At 45.3% G+C, this 18,655-nt stretch overlaps 1 protein-coding gene across 2 annotated transcripts in view; it reads right to left on the bottom strand.

Annotated features, from left to right (window-relative positions):
* Positions 1–18,655, bottom strand: part of DCLK1 (doublecortin like kinase 1) — a 335,163-nt gene that overhangs the window by 87,030 nt on the left and 229,478 nt on the right. For both annotated transcript variants that reach the window (XM_061133010.1, XM_061133012.1), the window contains exon 5: positions 12,552–12,668. In XM_061133010.1, coding sequence (XP_060988993.1) covers positions 12,552–12,668 — 117 coding nt within the window. The remainder of the gene's footprint in view (positions 1–12,551; positions 12,669–18,655) is intronic.

Here is an 18,655-nt window from a genome sequence, read left to right as displayed (position 1 = left end):
GATGATCAATTTCATAACTAGCCATCAAAGAGCTGTAGAAGAAATCTATGGGGCTGACTTCTACCATCTCCAGTCCATCCCCTCTTGGGGGCACCTGAGCCTAGCAAGGACACAGCAGCCTGAACTGGACACAGACCATGACTCCTCATGAAAGATCCGACCTCACCTCTTCATTATCAAAGATCGATGATCCTACTCTCCTTCACTGGAGCCATGAATTCAGGATTCTATAATCCACCATTCAGTACATGCAGCGTTCACTTACCACATGCCTGACTCTAATGGTCCCTGTTCTCCCAAAACTTACAACTGAATGTGAAAGTTACCAAAAAAAAAAAAAAAAAAAAAATCTAGAATCAGGAAATACTTGGCTTACTTGTTCAAATTCATTGCTCCTCTTAAATGACTTTAAACTCATGTGTGTTTGAGTTTAGCAAACCCTTTGTAAACTTAAAGGATTTTTTCCCTTTACAGTTTCATTAGTAAAAGGCTCAGACAGCAAGTGAAAACCAAATGCTTGAATGTCTCAAACTGGTCTGGAAGTTAGAACACTCTCCATGCAAGACCATCTCATTACAAGGTGACTAACCTTTTGGACCTGAAAAGCTATCTTGCTGTTTCTCTATCTTCTTTTTGAACTAAGGTGGCTCATTTATTAATATTTATGCCGCTGCCCTTGCAGGCACGGGAGGAGAGAACGTGTTTGCATGCATGTGAGTCCCTCTATCTGTCTGCGTGTTCAGCGGGTGGTGATTCAGGCAGGCTTCCCGGGAGATCTGGCTGCTTGCCTTAGACTTTCCCTCACTCCCTGATCATGGAGGAGGCTGTAGATACTCTAAAATATGTTTTCCCAGCCCTTGTCCATTGCCTGCCACATTATCGAGAAAGAAAAAAAAAAGAAGGAAAAAGCAGATGGAGTCAACCTTAGGCAAAGACAAAACAGACAAGTGTCTGATGGGTGGGAGAACTCTTGAGAAAAATGCTTTTTCCTCGTTTCATCTTCATAGGTGCTGACTTCATAGATGAATTGGAACCCTGATTTTCTCCATCTGTCTGCATTTTCTTAAACAGAAACAGTAGGTCCAATTCAGAGGGACTGTCTTATTGGGTTAGGAAGATCCCCTGGAGGACGGAATGGCAACCCACTCCAGTATTCTTTCCTGGAGAATCCCATGGACAGAGGAGCCTGGTGGGCTACAGACTGTGGGGTCACAAAGAGTTGGACACGACTGAGCGACTAACACTTTTACCTTGTTGGGACGGTCCAGTGGTTAAGACTCTGCACTTCCACTGGAGGGGGCATGGGTTCTATCTCTGGTCAGGGAACTAAGACCCCACATGACTGGGGGCTAAGATCCCACATATCATGGGGCATGCCCTCTCCCCCAAAAGACAAAAGGACTGTCTTATCTGCTGTGGACAATGGCAAGGCAGGAGGTCAAAAAGAAACAGAGGGGTTGGAGAGAGGAACATGGCTCTGTGAATTAATTTTTTAATATTTACAAATAGGGCCTTGAACCTCAGGAGATCTAGGCAACTTGAAAAGATCCCATTGTTCCTCAACTCACTCATCCAGTCAGCATTTACTCAGTAGTGATCATGAACTTGAAGGCACTGTAGGATGCATTAAAGAACTCCTCCCTCAGAAGCCCTGACTTGGTCAGGCGACACAGCCTGTCACCTGTAGCCTGGGAGCCAAATCAGCTGTCACAAGATGGGGGAGGAGGGAGAGACCCTCAGAGAGGTCAGCTGGGCCAAACTGGGCATGTGTGCTTTTGACCAGAAGTGATAGAGGAAAGGCTTCTAGAAAGTGACAGGGACAAAGGTGGAAGAGCCCCAGGGGTTCCTGGTGGAAATTTAAATTGGTTTCCAGGCTAGAGCAGAAGTCCAGAGGAGACATGAGAGATACAGCTGGACAGGAAGACTGTGGCCAACCCAAGACAGTTCTTCATCCTAGAATAAAGAGTTCAGAATTGATTTAGCAGACAGTAAGCAAAGGCAACGGGATTCCCAGGTGGTGCCAGTGGTAAGGAACCCGTCTGTCAACCCGTCTCTGCAGGAGACGTAACAAGCGGAGGTTTGATCCCTGGCTCAGAAAGATCCCCTGGAAGAGGCATGGCAACCCACTCCAGAATTCTTGCCTGGAGAATCCCATGGACAGAGGAGCCTGGCAGGTTGCAGTCCATAGGGTTGCAAAGAGTCAGACACGACGGAAGCGACTTTACACACATACACACACACACACACACACACACAAGTAACCGTAACACGTCTAACATCAGCGGCCAGGACAGAGGTGAGGAGCAGAGGTCAGAGGCAGGGAGGGGGCCAGCGAGCTGCTCCTGCAGCTGTGAGAAATCGGTGTCCCAGGACAGCAAAGCAGGGGCCGAGAACACTGGTGACAAATGGAAGGTGGACGAGGAGGAGAAAAGGAGTCAAAGACGCTTTCAAGGAAAGAGGAAGGAGATCTTGAATTTAACAATAAGACCGCATCATCTGGAATGCTGGTTTAAAATGAAAATGTGTCAGTGGGGATCGCAGAAGAGGCTGGTCATTCTGAAGGAACTAGGTGATTAAAGGCACCGCCAAGGAGCAGCGAGATGAGGGTCTCTGGGTGCTTAGACCCCACCCTACCAGGTACTGCAGGGCGGCCTCCCCTTGGAGTAAAGTCTGGGAGTCTGCCCCGGGGGGCAGTCCCGGAATGACCCCTGGACACAGTGCCAGCTGAAAGGGACTTTCCACAGGTCCCAGCAGTGTCCTTACTGTCAAATCCTGTGTTCCCTCCAGTTCTCAACTCTACTTGCCCCCACATTAACATTTCTGGCCTCTCCTCCATCTTGAAGCTTTCTGCCCCCTTTGACTTCCGTTCCTGCACACTCACTGTGCCCTCGCCTTTTCTAACGTGCTTTTTTTAAAATCGAAGGATAACTGGTTTAGAGTATTGCGTTAGTTCCTGCAGTGTAGCAGTGTGAATCAGCTGTATGTGTGCATACATCCCCTCCCTGTAAGCCTCCCTCCCACCCCCCAGCCCACCCCCCAGGTCATCACAGAGCACCGAGCTGAGCTCCCTGTGCTATTCGGCAGCTTCCCACCAGCGAGCTATTTTACACGTGTGAGTGTATATATGTCAATGCTATTTTCTCAATTCATCCCACCCTCCCTTCTCCCCCGAGCCTGGTGCCCACGAGTCTGTTCTCTAAGTCTGCGTCTCTGCTCCTGCCCTGGAAATAGGTTCATCTGTACCATTTTTCTAGATTCCACATATATGTGTTCTATGCGTTAATACAAGGTACTTGCTTTTCTCTTTCTGACTTACTTCGCTCATGTCGTCTGATGTACCCTTATAACTGCACACGTTCCTGCAGTTCCAATCTCTTCTTGGGTTGAGGGGAGGTGCATTTTACACTTCTATTATTTAAATCACTACTATATGCCAGTGTCTCTCCAGTACATAGACAGACAGCTCAAATCTGACTTCCACACCATTCCTTCCAACCTGCCTACTGATGTTTCTGGAGTAGCTCATGTGGACGTGGCTACAATGGGACCCATCCCTCATCAATGGGCAAATCATCTCTGATCCCCTTCTCTTTGTCTGGCCTCACATCTGGTGAAATACTTAGTTTCATTCCCCTTTTGAAGTTTCCCACATTTTATTTTATTAAAGATTTTTTTTAAATGTAAACCATTCTTAAAATCTTTTATTGAATTTGTTACAATATTGCGTCTGTTTTATGTTTTGCTTTGTGGCCACAAGGCATGTGGGATCTCAGCTCCCCAACCAGGGACCAAACCTGCACCCCTTGAACATTGGAAGGCAAAGTCCTAACCCCTGGACCACCAAGGAGGTCCTGTCCCCCATTTTAAAAACTGTTTAAACTCTGTCCTAACAGTTTTTTTCCAGGTGGCCTCACAGAGTCTTCCTGGCCCTCGGTCCCTCCTGTGTAGCCATCCTTTCTACCCCTGTGCCACTGTATATAAATTCATCAACAAATCATGGCCTTACTAAAAGTCACCTTTTACCCCCTGATACATACAACATTGTTCTCGTGGCATAATGCATGGTGCAATCTCAGCATAACCAACTGGGCTACCACCATCTTCTCCCTCTCCTAGAATTTTATCATCCATTTCTACTGGCCTAGGAACAGCTCCTTAAATGTGCCATATGTTTCCATGGTTTTGTGCCTTAACTCTCACTGTTTTCTCAGGTGATGATGCCCTCTGGGCACTTCTTATCCTGGCAAGATCCTTCAAGTCCCAATTTATAAGTTTTTTTCTCTGACCCTATTAATGAGATGTAGCCCTACGGCACTTACTACACTATTATCAGTTCAGTTCAATCGCTCAGTCATGTCCGACTCTTTGCGACCCCATGAACCGCAGCACGCCAGGCCTCCCTGTCCATCACCAACTCCCGGAGTCTACCCAAACCCATGTCCATTGAGTTGGTGATGCCATCCAGCCATTTCATCCTCTGTCGTCCCCTTCTCCTCCTGCCCCCAATCCCTCCCAGCATCAGGGTCTTTTCCAATGAGTCAACTCTTCACGTGAGGTGGCCAAAGTATTGGAGTTTCAGCTTCAGCATCAGTCCTTCCAATGAACACCCAGGACTGATCTCCTTTAGGATGGACTGGTTGGATCTCCCTGCAGTCCCAGGGACTCTCAAGAGTCTTCTCCAACACCACAGTTCAAAAGCATCAATTCTTTGGCGCTCAGCTTTCTTCACAGTCCAACTCTTACATCCATACATGGCCACTGGAAAAACCATAGCCTTGACTAGATGGACCTTTGTTGGCAAAGTAATGTCTCTGCTTTTTAATATGCTATCTAGGTTGGTCATAACTTTCCTTCCAAGGAGTAAGCGTCTTTTAATTTCATGGCTGCAATCACCATCTGCAGTGATTTTGGAGCCCCCCAAAATTAAGTCTGACCCTGTTTCCACTGTTTCCCCATCTATTTGCCATGAAGTGATGGGACCAGATGCCATGATCTTAGTTTTCTGAATGTTGAGCTTTAAGCCAACTTTTTCACTCTCCTCCTTCACTTTCATCAAGAGGCTTTTTAGTTCCTCTTCACTTTCTGCCATAAGGGTGGTATCATCTGCATATCTGAGGTTATTGATATTTCTCCTAGCAATCTTGATTCCAGCTTGTGCTTCTTCCAGCCCAGCATATTATAGTAAGTAGCATATGTGTTTGTCTCCCAAATTGAAGATAAGAATTGCAGTTTAATCACATTCGTATCCCTACAACCTAATACATGCCTGGAACACAGTTGATGTCCTGGATATATTTAATTAACATGAAGCAGTAGTGGTGAGGATTTATTAAAGCAGTTACCATAGGGTGCTGCCCCCACAGATACCGTGTCAAGATAATGGTTCAAAGTTTCAAAGAGTATCTTTGGAAATAACCTGCTGAGCAGGGCGGTTGGCGGTGGGGGGGGGGGGGGGGCGGGGGGAGCGGTTGATGAGTGCAGGGAAGGAGAATGGAAGGGGGATTCAGCTCTATAGGCAATAGAAAATTCTAAAAACACAAGGAATGAGTCATCAGCCCTCTGGATGTGCTTGCTGCATTTTGTTTTCAACAATTCTCTTGGAATGCCAAAGCAGAAAAGATCCTCTATAGAATGTATATGTCTGAACTCTCTGCACTAAAGGAAAAAGACAGCTAAAAATTAATAGCTAGCTATCTGCCTTTGATGGTACTTGCTATAAGTTTTAAAAATTGACAAATTGGACCGGTATGCTGATTAAAATTCTCTTTGCTTCCCCAGCTTTGATCCTTATCTGCATATGTTGCATAAAATATTTTATATAACTATAAAACAGTAAAACTGACTAGCATAAATAAAAAAGACTTGAGGATTTCCAAAGTCACATTAAAGTAAGTTTTAAGCCTGAGAAATATAAGATAATGCTTCCATCATGATAGAAACTCATCAACTAAGGCACCTAGCTTTTTCTTCTTTTAAATGTTCACTTCTGCATCTCTCACATCAGTGGTCCCTGGCGGGTTTCAATGCATACTGAATGAATGAATGTCTTCGACTATAAGCTTCTGGAGGGCAAGAAAGTGCATCAGTTTATGCTTGAATTGATGAGCATAAGCATCCACCGGGGACTCAGTTATGTTTGTTATGGCTTCTAAACAGAGGCAGTCACTATATAAGAAAAAAAAAAATGGCTATCCACCTAACTGGGAATAAAACTCTAAAACAAACAAAATTCTCAAAGTTCATAAGGGATCTAAGAGGCCAAAATTTTGAAATCTCCAAGTTTTTAAGGAGGACTGCAGCAATGATGATTCAAGATAGGTAAACATAGCTTTCTTCTACTTTTAACATTAAGAAAACAAAATAAAGCAAAAACGAAAGCTTATCCATGCTTACTGAAATTGAATGAATGCATAAAATACTCTTATTTGGAGACAGACTTTGTTATAATTTCCCTGTGCAGATAAAGGAATTTGTTGACGAGAAATTCACCTGTAAAAGTACACATGTTGTGAGATGTCTATGTTCCAAAGAGACACATGAATAAAACTTCGATCCACACGAAACCCTCTTTATGATGCTCTTACACATTCCTGTTTCTTTAAGAAGTAACTAAAACCAGTTTTCTCCATTTCTTTTTTTAATTAATTAATGTTTGGCTGCGCCAGGTCTTCATTGCGGCACAAGGACTTTCTCTAGTCGGGGCAAGTAGGGGCTACTCTGGATGCGGTGCGTGGGTTTTTCACTGTGGCATGCGGGCTTCTCACTGCGGTGGCTTTTCTTGTTGTGGAGCACAGGGTCTAGAGTGCACAGACCCATCGGGCTATTGAGCACAACTATAGGGTTCAGTAGCTGTAGCACATGGGTTTAGTTTCCCTGAAGCACGTGGGGTCTTTCTGGACCAGGGATTGAACCCACGTCCTCTGCATCAGCAGGCGGATTCTTCACCACTGGACCACTGGAGAAGTTTTCCCCATTTCTTAATGATACCTCATTCAGTGTTTCAGCACACAACTGTCTCGGCACTCCTTATTCTCGTTGTGTTTAGACTTCTGGTTCCTTTTTCTCCAGCTCCAATTGGCCTTCTTTGGACCCCTTCTGTTATGGAGACTAATAATAATTCAACAGCTCTGTGAATTACACTAGGTGTAAATTATGTAGGGGGCTTAACCTGTGTGCTTCTTGACCGGAGAGGCTATTTCTTTCATCTTTGCATTATTAGTGTCTAGCAAGCGCCCGACACTAGCAGGATTGAACTTGATATTTCTGAACGTGTAAATGAACACCTTACCTTAATAAATCACCTCTAACTTCTCCTAGTCTCAAGAGGAGGAATGAGTAAGGAACAAAGAAAAGATTTACTGAGGAGTCTCATTCTTGTTCAAACATTTGACTGACAAAAGAAAGTTTCTCTCTACTACTGGCAAACAGCATGAAGCTGGAGTGAATCATTTCACCCCCTGGAATTGCCCCTGCCTGGGACTAACACTTAGGTTTCTACTGCAAAGGGTTATGATGTTGTAAATCTCAATCTTAAACTAGGTACTCCATCCGTTATTTTCTGAAGATCAAAATTTTAACAAGCAGAGGTGAAGAAACAGGTATCAAGAATGGCCAGCCTGCCGTGTCCAGAGCACTGGAAGCCCCAGTTGCCTGTTCTGAGCAGACACATTAGCCCTGTGACTCTGGGCCAAGCAGCTCCCCCATCCCTGACACTGCTTCCTCATTTAAAAAATAGAGTACATATTATATAACAAAGAATAATGTCTTGTCTTGCTTGTTGTTGGGAGAGGAAAATAAAGGGATTAAAGTTCTATGTTAACTCTGATGTTTCATTTAAATGTAAAGCCCAGGGCGTCCTTGGTGGTCCTGTGGCTAAGAATCTGCCTATCAATGCAGGAGACATGAGTTTGATCCCTGATCCAGAAAGATCCCACGTGCAGTAGAGCAGCTAAGCCAGTGAATTGCAACTATTGAAGCCTGTGCACCTAGAGTCCCTTTTCTGCAACAAGAAGTCACCACAATGAGAAGCCTGCACAACGCAGCAGAGAGAAGGCCCCCCACCCCCCACAACTAGAGAAAACCCTCACACAGCAACAAAGACCCAGTGCAGCTATAGATAAATAAATACTTCTAAAAGTGTTAAAGAGATAATTAAAAAACTTTTAAAAAATAAATGCAAAGTCAACAAAACAATCACAGATGGCATTGGGACCTACAAATCTCAACTTCATGCAATGCTCCAATCTCTGTATCAGGCAGGAAGATGAAGACAGGAAACAGAAATTTTAAAATTGAAGGAGAAACCAGTTCAAACTTTAGGTGAATGTGTAAGGAGGAAACACAAAAATTCCTCAGTGTTACAAAGTCAGGTTCAGGGTGGAAGGGGGCTGTGGGGGACATCAATGTTCCAGGAGTTTGAAAGGGAAGTTATTCACATTCCAGTCCTATAATTTATGAAAAACACCATACAGGCTATTTTAAGAAAGTTCAGATGCAGCCAATACAGAGATAATTCACTGCTCCCTTCCACGTTTTCAAGAGACAAACTTGAGTAGAGGCAGGAGTCTTAGGCTGGTTCAGTGGAGGGGACCAAGGCAGCTGCTCCCCTGACATCCAGCAAGAACACTTGCCCTCAGAAGACATGGAGACACCACTGAACTTACTAAACCCTGGGATTAGGTCCTGGGAAAAGGGGTCCTTGAGGCAATCCATGCATTTGCGACTGGGTGTTGCTGCTCTATAAACCCTCTCAAATAAGAATCATCCAGAGGAAGGTCGGAAGATTTGGTAGCAAGTCAGAATCAAGAGACAGTCACCACATATTATAAGCTCTTACATAACCAGGAAATGATTGTATGGCATGTCTTGTAAATCATAAAGCAGGGAGTTGAAAACTATATGCATAAAAGGCTCATATTAAAACGTGATGAGTGCTTTTAATTACTTTTGACCTAGAAGTTTAAAGATACCTTGAATGAAGTGTTGATTTTTCAAGAATACATTGATTTTAGGATGGATTGGATTATGCTTTCTGAATAAAAATGATAATTCCCTGGCATGGTGTACCTATCACATATTCCAGGTGATTTCTGGTCAAATCAGCCAGGTTTTAACTGGTGGAAAAGGGATTCAGAGAAACAGCAGAAAATAGAAATGCTTGTTCGAAGCAACCTATCGATTTTGAGGTAATGTGTCCTATGCATTTTAAACTTCTAAAGAGAATGGTTCCAAACGTTGGCAGTGACGAATTCAAATACATCTAATACATTTGCCTATCTCCGTTTTTGAGTTTCCAGAATTACTCTTGGTAAATGATATAGTCATCTTTATTTATAAGATTATAATTAAATACATTTGTAAGATTTATATAATCTTAAGAGATGTTGAATAGTGACTCTGTGACCAGTTAATTCCAAAGTGAAACAATTTCCTGTATTCATAATTATCTTTTTAAGATTAGAGTGATGGTTCTTCTTTTTTTTCTTAACTGAAATTTTAGATTCCTTTTTTGAAATAAAATAGGCTCTTCATTATTTACAAGCTTATTTTCTTCTGAGTTGCAAAAATTCTCTCCTTTTTTTTTCTTTTGGCCCTATATTACCCATGGGAGGCCCCTGTTCAGTCCTGACTGCCATGATGAGACAGACAGAAGCATGAAGACACTTCTGCATCTGTAGTGGAAACCTGAGCTGCAGACAATAACTGCTCCTGGTGTCAGGAGCTGGTCCTTGGACACGCGCACAAGAATCTGACCTGCCCACAACCTTCTGTGACCTATGGAGACAAGAAGCAGAGAGGAAAGAAATTCTTGCCCAAGCCTAAGAGCTTATAACTGCTTACAGCTCCTAAAAACACCACCCCCAAAGGTAATAACAAAAAGTTAATAGCAATAAGTGCATACTGATTCCCTTAAAATATCTATGATATTAAGAGACGTAAGATTTTGGCTAATCGCTCATTCTCATTATTAGATACTTCCCCCTCAACCACACCTGATAAAAATTTTTTAAGTACTTTTTGAATTTTTGATTTTTTGGTCTCGCCCCACTACATGTGGGATCTTAGTTCGCTAACCAGGGATCAAACCCAAGACTCCTGCAATAGAGGCACAGAGTTTTAATCACCGAACCACCAGGGAAGTCCCATACCCCATGGTGTATACTAGGAGGAAGGAGAGAGGAAAGATTAAGTAAAATTGTGCAGTATCAAAGTGGGTTGGATAGGGCACAAATATTGTTTTTTAATATAAGCTTTTTTTTTTAGTGGTATTGATAACGTTCCAACTAATGTGAGGCCTGTTTCTCCCTCACAGCTTTTCACGATTGTACTAAATAGCCACGATTTTAGGGAAAACAGGCTGGCTTGGCCCATCACCTCCTCTTCCTTCCTGCTCTGTGAGACTTCATCCTACAGCCCAGGTGGGTCTGATTGGAAAAAATGAGGACTGCTCTTTGGTCAAGACTGATCATCCTCCAAAGGGCTCCACTATAACCTGTGATTGATTAATAACAAGCTACCGCCCCCGAGGGGAGCTTTAACCAGCAGCTTTTCTGTCATCACCCCACCATTCTTGGAGTCTACATCTGCAGGGAGGTGACATCTCCCCAGAAGAGAGAGCCTTTCTCCAGTATCAATTTCCAGAGAAGAGGTGATCTTCAGATATAAATTCTCTCTTCTCCCGGGGGCCTGGTTCTCTGAAAGCAGGTCATCATGAGGATGCAGAAAAGGAGACTGGCAGCTGACACTCTCCTCTGCTCACTGCTACACTTCACAGTGGCCAGGGTTACAGGGTTAAAGATGGACACTACTGCTCGGAGGCAAGCAGGGAGGCAGAAAGGAAGTCATCTTTGTTATGCCAACAGATGAAGACGAGAGGGCCTCGTCTTCCACCCTTGACAATCCAGAGTCAGTGACTTCCCATATTTATCTCTCCTTTAGTTACCCACAACCCAGGGGTTCTTAAACTTAGGTGAACATCAGAATAACCTGGAAGGCTTGTGAGAACCCAGACTGCTGGGCCCCAGTTCAGGGGATGGTGATGCTGCTGGCCTAGGGACCACACTCTGGAAACCACTGCCTTACCTGTCTGTCCTCCTAAATCTGGGACTGGGATCACTTGATCAGAACTGCCAGGAATACTGGTTAAAACAGGCTTTTGTCCTTGTCAGAATCTAGAGAGTTTGGGGGTAAGAATGGCAAACTCTATACCAAGTTCCCAAACGACTCTCATGAACTTTAAACTTTTGAGTCTCATCACCTTACTCTTTAGCAAAGTCTGTCATCAGTGTTCCATCCAGTCTAGGTTAGCTTACGACACAATAAGGGAGGAGCTCTGAGTTCATCGGAAAATAGGTGAGGCACACTCGCCCAACCTCAAGGGCCAGCTGTGTTGTGAGATGCTGTAGCCATGCTGTGGGGAGGGGACAAAGTGAAAAGAAGGTCTTGGAGGATCTGCAGGGGAAGAGTGTGCATGTGGGCATGAGAAGTCGCTTCAGCTGTATCCGACTCTTTGCAACGCTATGGACTGTGGCATGCAGCAAAGCCCCCAGGGAAAAGCACCTCTTAGAAAACCAAGGTGGACCACATGGTCTAGCTCTCCAGCCAACTAAGAGTCCCTTCTTCTAAGACTCGTTTCTAAAGTTTCAGTTTGAATTAGGAAAAAAAAAAGATGACAGTCTCCACTTTTAAACAGGGAGGCTGTAACTCACACTGGGCAGTCGTGCCTGAGGAAGGTACTAGAGATCTTTTCCCATCCCTCTGGGACCACACCGCTGAGTGGAAGAAGGCCTCAGTGTAGACCCTAACGGTCTTGGTCTCTATTTATAAGAGCTTCCCCTCCTGAGTTTGTGAAATCAGATGACGATCACTCTGATGTATGTATCATTTAATAATTCACATTCAACAGTTTAGAGCACTTAGTAAATAATTACCTACCATCATGAAATAAACCTTCTACCTAAGACACAGACAGACAAACTAATTCACGTCAGTTTAAGGCCCAAGAAGGACAGGGCAGAGCTGAGGCACTCATCCTATGAGTCCACATCCTGCCCCAACACCAGCCCTAGAGCCCCAGACAGACAGGAGCCGGGCCCAGAGTCACTGCCGTTACCGTGGCCCTCGGGCTGTGCTGGGGCCACAGCAAAAGTGCGCTGATCAAGAACCAGCGAACACAAATGGCAGCCAGCCAGTCACAAGTGGAACAGAAGCTTTAATGGAGGTTTCTAGAGTCGGGGGCCCTGAGCCTAAAAAAATATTTCTTTCTTTCTTTCTTTTTTTTGAGCAGAAATGATGCAAGTCAGGAGCGTACTCCTATTTATGGGCAACTCTGGGTTTTCCGAATCTTTCATTAAGTTTTCCTGAACCCGATGCTTTTTCTTGCAGCCAACATGCTAGACTCTGGCAAATCTGTTCCCCCAGCTTACCATGTTCTAAAATTATAAACCGGAATCTGCACTCCGTTGAAACCTCACGCTCTGGGCTTTCACACACCCTCTGCTCAGCATGCGTCACAAACAAAGCAGTCACTCCGGGCTCCTCCGCGGCCTTACCTGAGCTGGTGGAGGCCGGGGATTTGCTGCGCCGGGAAGGCCCTGGGCTCTTGGTGGTGCTCCTGCGGGACGATGAAGCTATTTTGGTGTAGGAAGTGGACTTCACCACGCGACATTCTGGGGAAAGAAGAAAGGCCGCACGTCAGTAGAGGGGCACGGCGCATACCGTTCGACATGTACAATAAACTTAGAAATATACAGCCTTCCTCAGTCACACGTGCTTCCTGCCAGCCCAGCACATGTCCATGACAACAGAACCAAGACGATGACCAGAAAGGGCACCTGGACGTCTCAGACATCGAGCTAAATGCAGCTGTCCCTCTGTACTCACGGAGATTTGGTTCCAGAACCACCTGCCCTGAACCACCACCACCAGTGGTTACTCTGGCCTGGCCAAGTGGCCCTGCAGGAGATTCCCACTTCTTAAACAAAGACAGACAAGAGTGCATATGAACAGACCAGCACAAATTCAAAGTAGACACAAGCAAGAAACAATATCAGAAGACACGATCAGAACCACCATATGAATAACGTCTGAGAGCGTGTCTCGAGGTTTTAATTCACAAAATGGGACTTCCCTCACAGTTCAGTGGCTAAGACTTCCCACTCCCAATGCAGGGGATCCAGGCTCACTCCCTGGTCGGGGAACTAAATCCCACATGTTGAAACTAAGACCCAGCACATCCCAGCCACCCCCCCCCCCCAAATACATATATATATGCACACACAGAGATACTTAAAAAAAAAAAAATACATACACTATGATTCTTTAAGAGAGTAAAGTGTTAGTCACTGGGTTGCATCACCTCTTTGTGACCCCATGCACTATAGCCCACTAGGCTCCTATGTCCATGGGATTTTCCAGGCAAGAATAATGGAGTGGGCTGCCATGCCCTCCCTTCCAGGGGATCTTGCCGACTCAGGAATTGAACCTGGATCTCCACTGCGGGCAGATTCTTTACTGTCTGAGCCACCAGGGAAAGTCATGTAATTCACAAAACAGATCTTTGCACCATGTGACAAGGACATCCACTTGGCTCAAGGCTCTGTCCACACCACGGCCAACACCACCTGGAGTCTGTCCCAGCCTACAGACATTGGCCTGGCCTCTCAGAAGTACATTAGGAACTAGATTGGACAGATCTAATGCTGCCTGTTCACTGGCATGCTTCCAGTGACATTGTTACCAAGTGTTCACTCCATGCCAGGTGGTGAGCTCTTCCGGCCTGGAGGAGAACACACGTGACTTTGGAACCAGAAACGCCGACCCCCTGGTAGTGCACCATAATCTTTTAACCAACGAGGGCTTGTTTTTCTTCTGTGGACCTCATATTTGAAAAATGTTGGCTTATGAAACAAACTGCACAAGATAATAATACATTTCTCACTGTAAATCAAAACCAGGACTACAAGGAGGGCAAGATGACCAGGATTTTTTTTTCCTAGGTCGTGAACATTTAGAGGTCACATGAATTTAAAATAATAATTTAAAAAAGCCCGGCGTCTAGTTAGCAGGGATGAATGGTTAAAATAGAAAGCTACCAGATGGTGCACACTGGTAATAACACCCATCTGTGAGCCGCAAAGTGAATTAAAAAGTTGATTTTGGGGTCTGTCGCATGCTGTTTGCCACAGGTGCCAGAAATTGCTAGTTCTGGGCTCCACCTACCAGCTAGGGTTCTGGAGCAGCATAATAGAACCGCTGTTACCACACTAAGTTGACATGTTTCCAGCCACCAGAAAGAAAGTGGGTATTTTTGTCAGGCGGCTCAGTCTTACCAGAGCTAATGTAGGCGTTCTGTTTGATTTTCGGAGCACTGAAAAAACCCTGCGGACTCATGCCATGCTTCTATAGCTTCTATGGCTTCTCTTGAACTCATTTTCCACCATATTATTAATCTATCAAAAGCGTTCATTTATTCATTTGCCTCCCCGTACCCTACTCCCTTGGTGGTGGTTTAGTTGCTAAGTTGTATCTGACTCTTGCGACCCCATGGACTGTAGCCCACCAGGCTCCTCTGTCCATGGGATTTTCCAGGCAAGAACACTAGGGTGGGTTGCCATTTCCTTCTCCAGGGGATCTTCCCGACCCAGGGATCAAACCCGGGTCTCTTGCACTGCAGGCAGATTCTTTACTGACTGAGCTACCAGGGGTACCACCTAGTCCTGGCATATTTAAAAGCATATAATAGCTGCTCAATAAATACTGGCCCCCGTTGTTACTCATCTTGTTACCGCCTGTGTGAACTCTTAACTATTATTCGCTAGAATGATCCAACCTCTCATTTTACAGACAAGGCAAGTGAGACTCTAGGGTCTAAATGGTCTGCAATGGAATCCCAGTCTCCCGGATCCTCACAACCCCAGGATCTGGTGCAGTGGCCTGTTCCATTGTGAGTAAAGGTTGGAAAATTAACAGTGACCATGGACAGGGCAGATGGACAAGTGGGTGGTGGTGGATAATGGGAAGGAAGGCAAGCAACCCATTCTCATATCAACATTAAATTAAAATTCAATTACTAAAGCTGGGAGTCTGTCAAGATGCTTACTGCATCAAAAAAAAAAAAAAAAAGAAATAAGGAACTCTCTTTCAAAAATGGAATTATAGGAAATAATCGTTTGGGAGATCATGGAGTCCGAAAGACAATGACAAATCTCAGGCCACTTGCCTTCAGGATAAGAGCGAAGCTTCCTGACTCATACAGGGAGATTGGCATAATCCTGAAAGGCTAGGGCTGAATAACAGAAAGCAGACACTCAACAAGGATAGTAACTGCATCCCCGCCCCCGCCCCCGCCACCACCCAGGGTCAAAATAAAACCAACTGAAGACACTTGCAGCACCGCCATAAATTAGAGAAAAAAAAGAAAAAATACAAAGGACTCCAATCATCTTTCCCATTACAGTTGAGATTTTAATTACTTTAAATGGAAGTGGTATTTTATGATGGTGAAAGATGTCATGGAGAAGGACAAATGCTTCATTACGTTAGAGAGAATGCCAAAATCTCTGTCAGCTTAAAAGCACAATTTTAGAAAGCTTGTGAATAATATGATCTAAATGGCCAGTAAAATACAAAACCTTATTTGTTCTCACGAAGGCCATTTTCACAGTGTCTGGCAAGGAAGCAAATAGCACCCTCCCCTCTCTGCTGGGGCCATTTGCCTTTGGGGTCAATCACTTCATTCTGATATTTTTGGCATCTTCCTATTAAGAGGGATGCATTTTCTTTGGCTGTGGGGACACTTCTTGAGGAGTATGAGATTGAAGGGCTTTAGGTAAGCCACTTGAAAGAAGCTTCAGGACAGTAATTTCTCTTGCCACTGATGGTCACACCTTACCCAAGTACAGAAAATCAGATGAAATACATTAACTAACTGGGTCTCTGTGACTGGACCTCCCATAGCAAGCAAGTAAGCAAGCAAAGTCTGATTAAATCTCTGCTTCAGAAAGTCCCTATAATCATAGCTCTGTGAGGGGGAGAGTACCTTTCTCCATATGGCCTGTACTAACGTTAGCTTTATAGATGTTCTCATAATTTGGTAAGAGAGGTTAGGACATTTCCCACCTTCACCCGGGACCCCAACTCATGAAACAGGTGCTCTGTGATGGCCAGGATGTGATACAGAGGGAGGAAACTGGAGAAGGAATACACCCTGGCATGAGAACCACTCCTCCTCCCACCCCGCAGAGCAGATTCTCCCCCAACTCAGAAATAGTTGGGAAGTGTAGGCTGATGTGTAACGAAGGGTGCTAGAGAACAGGAACAATTCCAGAACTCCATCACTGGCATCAGCAGCTGACCTGAGCTCACATAGCCGAGACGCTCATGCATTCAACAGAGCCTGATAGTATCTTTTGGAGAACCGTGAAGGACAAGGTGATGTCCCCTCAATGCCTAGGCAGCCTTACTGACATGCTGCAAACTGGCTAGAGAATATCCTCTAAACAAGAGATTTCTTTACTCCTCTAAGCTCTTTGTAAAGCCAGCAGATTAAAATCACTGTCAGGCGGAGACCTCTCAGTGATCACTACTCTAAACTCAGTTGTCCATGAGATAGGCACATTCATCTGGAAGCATCTGTTACCAGCAGTAGATGCTCTGTGCTTTCTTGCCCATCCTGGTAACAAAGACAGGCTCCCCGCTAAACTTGGCAAAGGTACAAAGCTTCCAAATGGAACAGTATAGCTCAGCTAGTAAAGAATCCACCTGCAATGCAGGAGACCCTGCTTCGATTCCTGGGTCAGGAAGATCCCCTGGAGAAGGGAACGGCTACCCACTCCGGTATTCTATACAGTCCATGGGGTCACAAAGAGTCGGACAGGACTGAGTGACTTTCACTTTCTTTTACTTCCTCTCCGTGGCTACATGCCAGAGAGTCAGGGAGACCATTTAGTTCTAGAGACTTTTGACAAATATGGCGCAAGTTCAGTGACCAACAGAGAAAACCTGCAATTCTGGGCATCTAACTGTCCAACAAAAGTACCTTTTACATGTTCAGATGCTCTGGGTTGGAATGACCCATCTGAGAATACCACGGTTATAAATGGTTACCCATTCAAAGCTGTCCTCAATTCATGAATATCCTCCCCTCCTGTCTTGGTGAGGGGCTGGCCAGAATCTTTCTGGTGCCCCTCCAGGGCCTGGGGTATTCACCACCTTCTGGATCAGCCTTCTGGCTGCTGAAGCTCTGACTATCCTGCTTAGCCTCCAGCTTTCAGTGTGGATGAGCTGGAAGACCATTCCTGGTGTAACTGACGGCTCAAGTTTACTTCCTATAGAAACATAATGATTTTCATACTTTAGGGCAGTCTTTTGAAGTGAAATGGCTCAGTCGTATCCAACTCTTTGAGACCCCATGGACAGTAGCCTGCACCAGGCTCCTCCGTCCATGGGATTTTCCAGGCAAGAATACTGGAGTGGGTTGCCATTTCCTTCTACAGGGGATCTTCCCGACCCAGGGGTCGAACCTGGGTCTCCCTCATTGTAGGCAGACGCTTTATACCATCTGAGCCACAAGTGTTGGCTCCTAGGAACTCCCTGGTGGTCCAGTGGTTATGACTCCGCAGGGTTTACGTTTAATCCCTGGAAGGGGAACTAAGATCCTGAAAGCCTCGCGGCAAGGCAAAAGAAAACAAGCAAAAGATTCCACAAAGGCAGGCTCCTGCAGGAAGGGCCGATCTGCTGAATTTCCCTGGTGGGGATGAAGGCTCTGAGAACTGAGGCCCATTCTCTTTTTTCTGCACCACTCAGGTTCAGTCAGTTCTCACACCGCAGTGAGAACTCCCATTCCTACTGACGGCGGGGTTTGGAACCAGCGTTCCAAAGCTCCAAATGCAGCAGGTCTTGGCATAAAAGCAGTGGAGACAGAAACAGCCTAAACCATAGTTTTTCTAAAAAATAAAATCTGTAGCAGATTGGACTGGAAGCAAAGGTGTCAGCTGGAGTGGCTTCACTGGAGAATAAAGTCTCAGAAACTGAGATTTTTTTAAAAGCACCTTCTAAAAATATATCTCTGTGTGTCTAAACCCAGCGCCTAGCCTGGCCCACCACAACCCTCAGAACCCCCATCTCCGAATGGCAGGTGGCACACACGTGTTCCTGCGTGATGCTGCGTGGCTGCCGGCTGTGAGACCAACAGGAATCAGCTCTGGAGCACTTGCTAGCTGGGTGCTGACCCTTCCATGACATCTAGAGGATGCTTTCTGGCGCTCGCATGCTCTGTCCTGACATCTCAGGAGTCACTACTCAGATCTACTGTTTTAATTGTGTGAGCGAGTCTCTTCCCCAAATACTTTTTTTTTTCCTCCTGAGAGTCAAGTAAGAAGTAATTTTCCCTGCATAACAGCTGAGTGTCCTCTGGTGCCTAGAGACGGCCTGGTAGCCCAGGTTCCTGCTGTCTCGTCTGTCACCCTGAGTGTTCTTCTCCACGGAGTCCCAGCCCGCTCCTCGTACCATCTTCAAGTTTCAGCCCTGGGGAAAAGAGGAAAAGAGGAAGTCTTCCGAACACGAAACAGGAAAGGCTGCCGTGTGCCTCGCTGCACCAGATCTTTCCTTCCTGATGCGAATCTGGGTCTTTCCTTTTTGCCGCATCAGCTGTGCT

Source organism: Dama dama, chromosome 30 (genome assembly GCF_033118175.1).
Source record: "Dama dama isolate Ldn47 chromosome 30, ASM3311817v1, whole genome shotgun sequence".
In the NCBI taxonomy this organism is placed as follows: Eukaryota; Metazoa; Chordata; class Mammalia; order Artiodactyla; family Cervidae; genus Dama; species Dama dama.
This window is presented reverse-complemented; position numbering and strand designations above follow the sequence as displayed.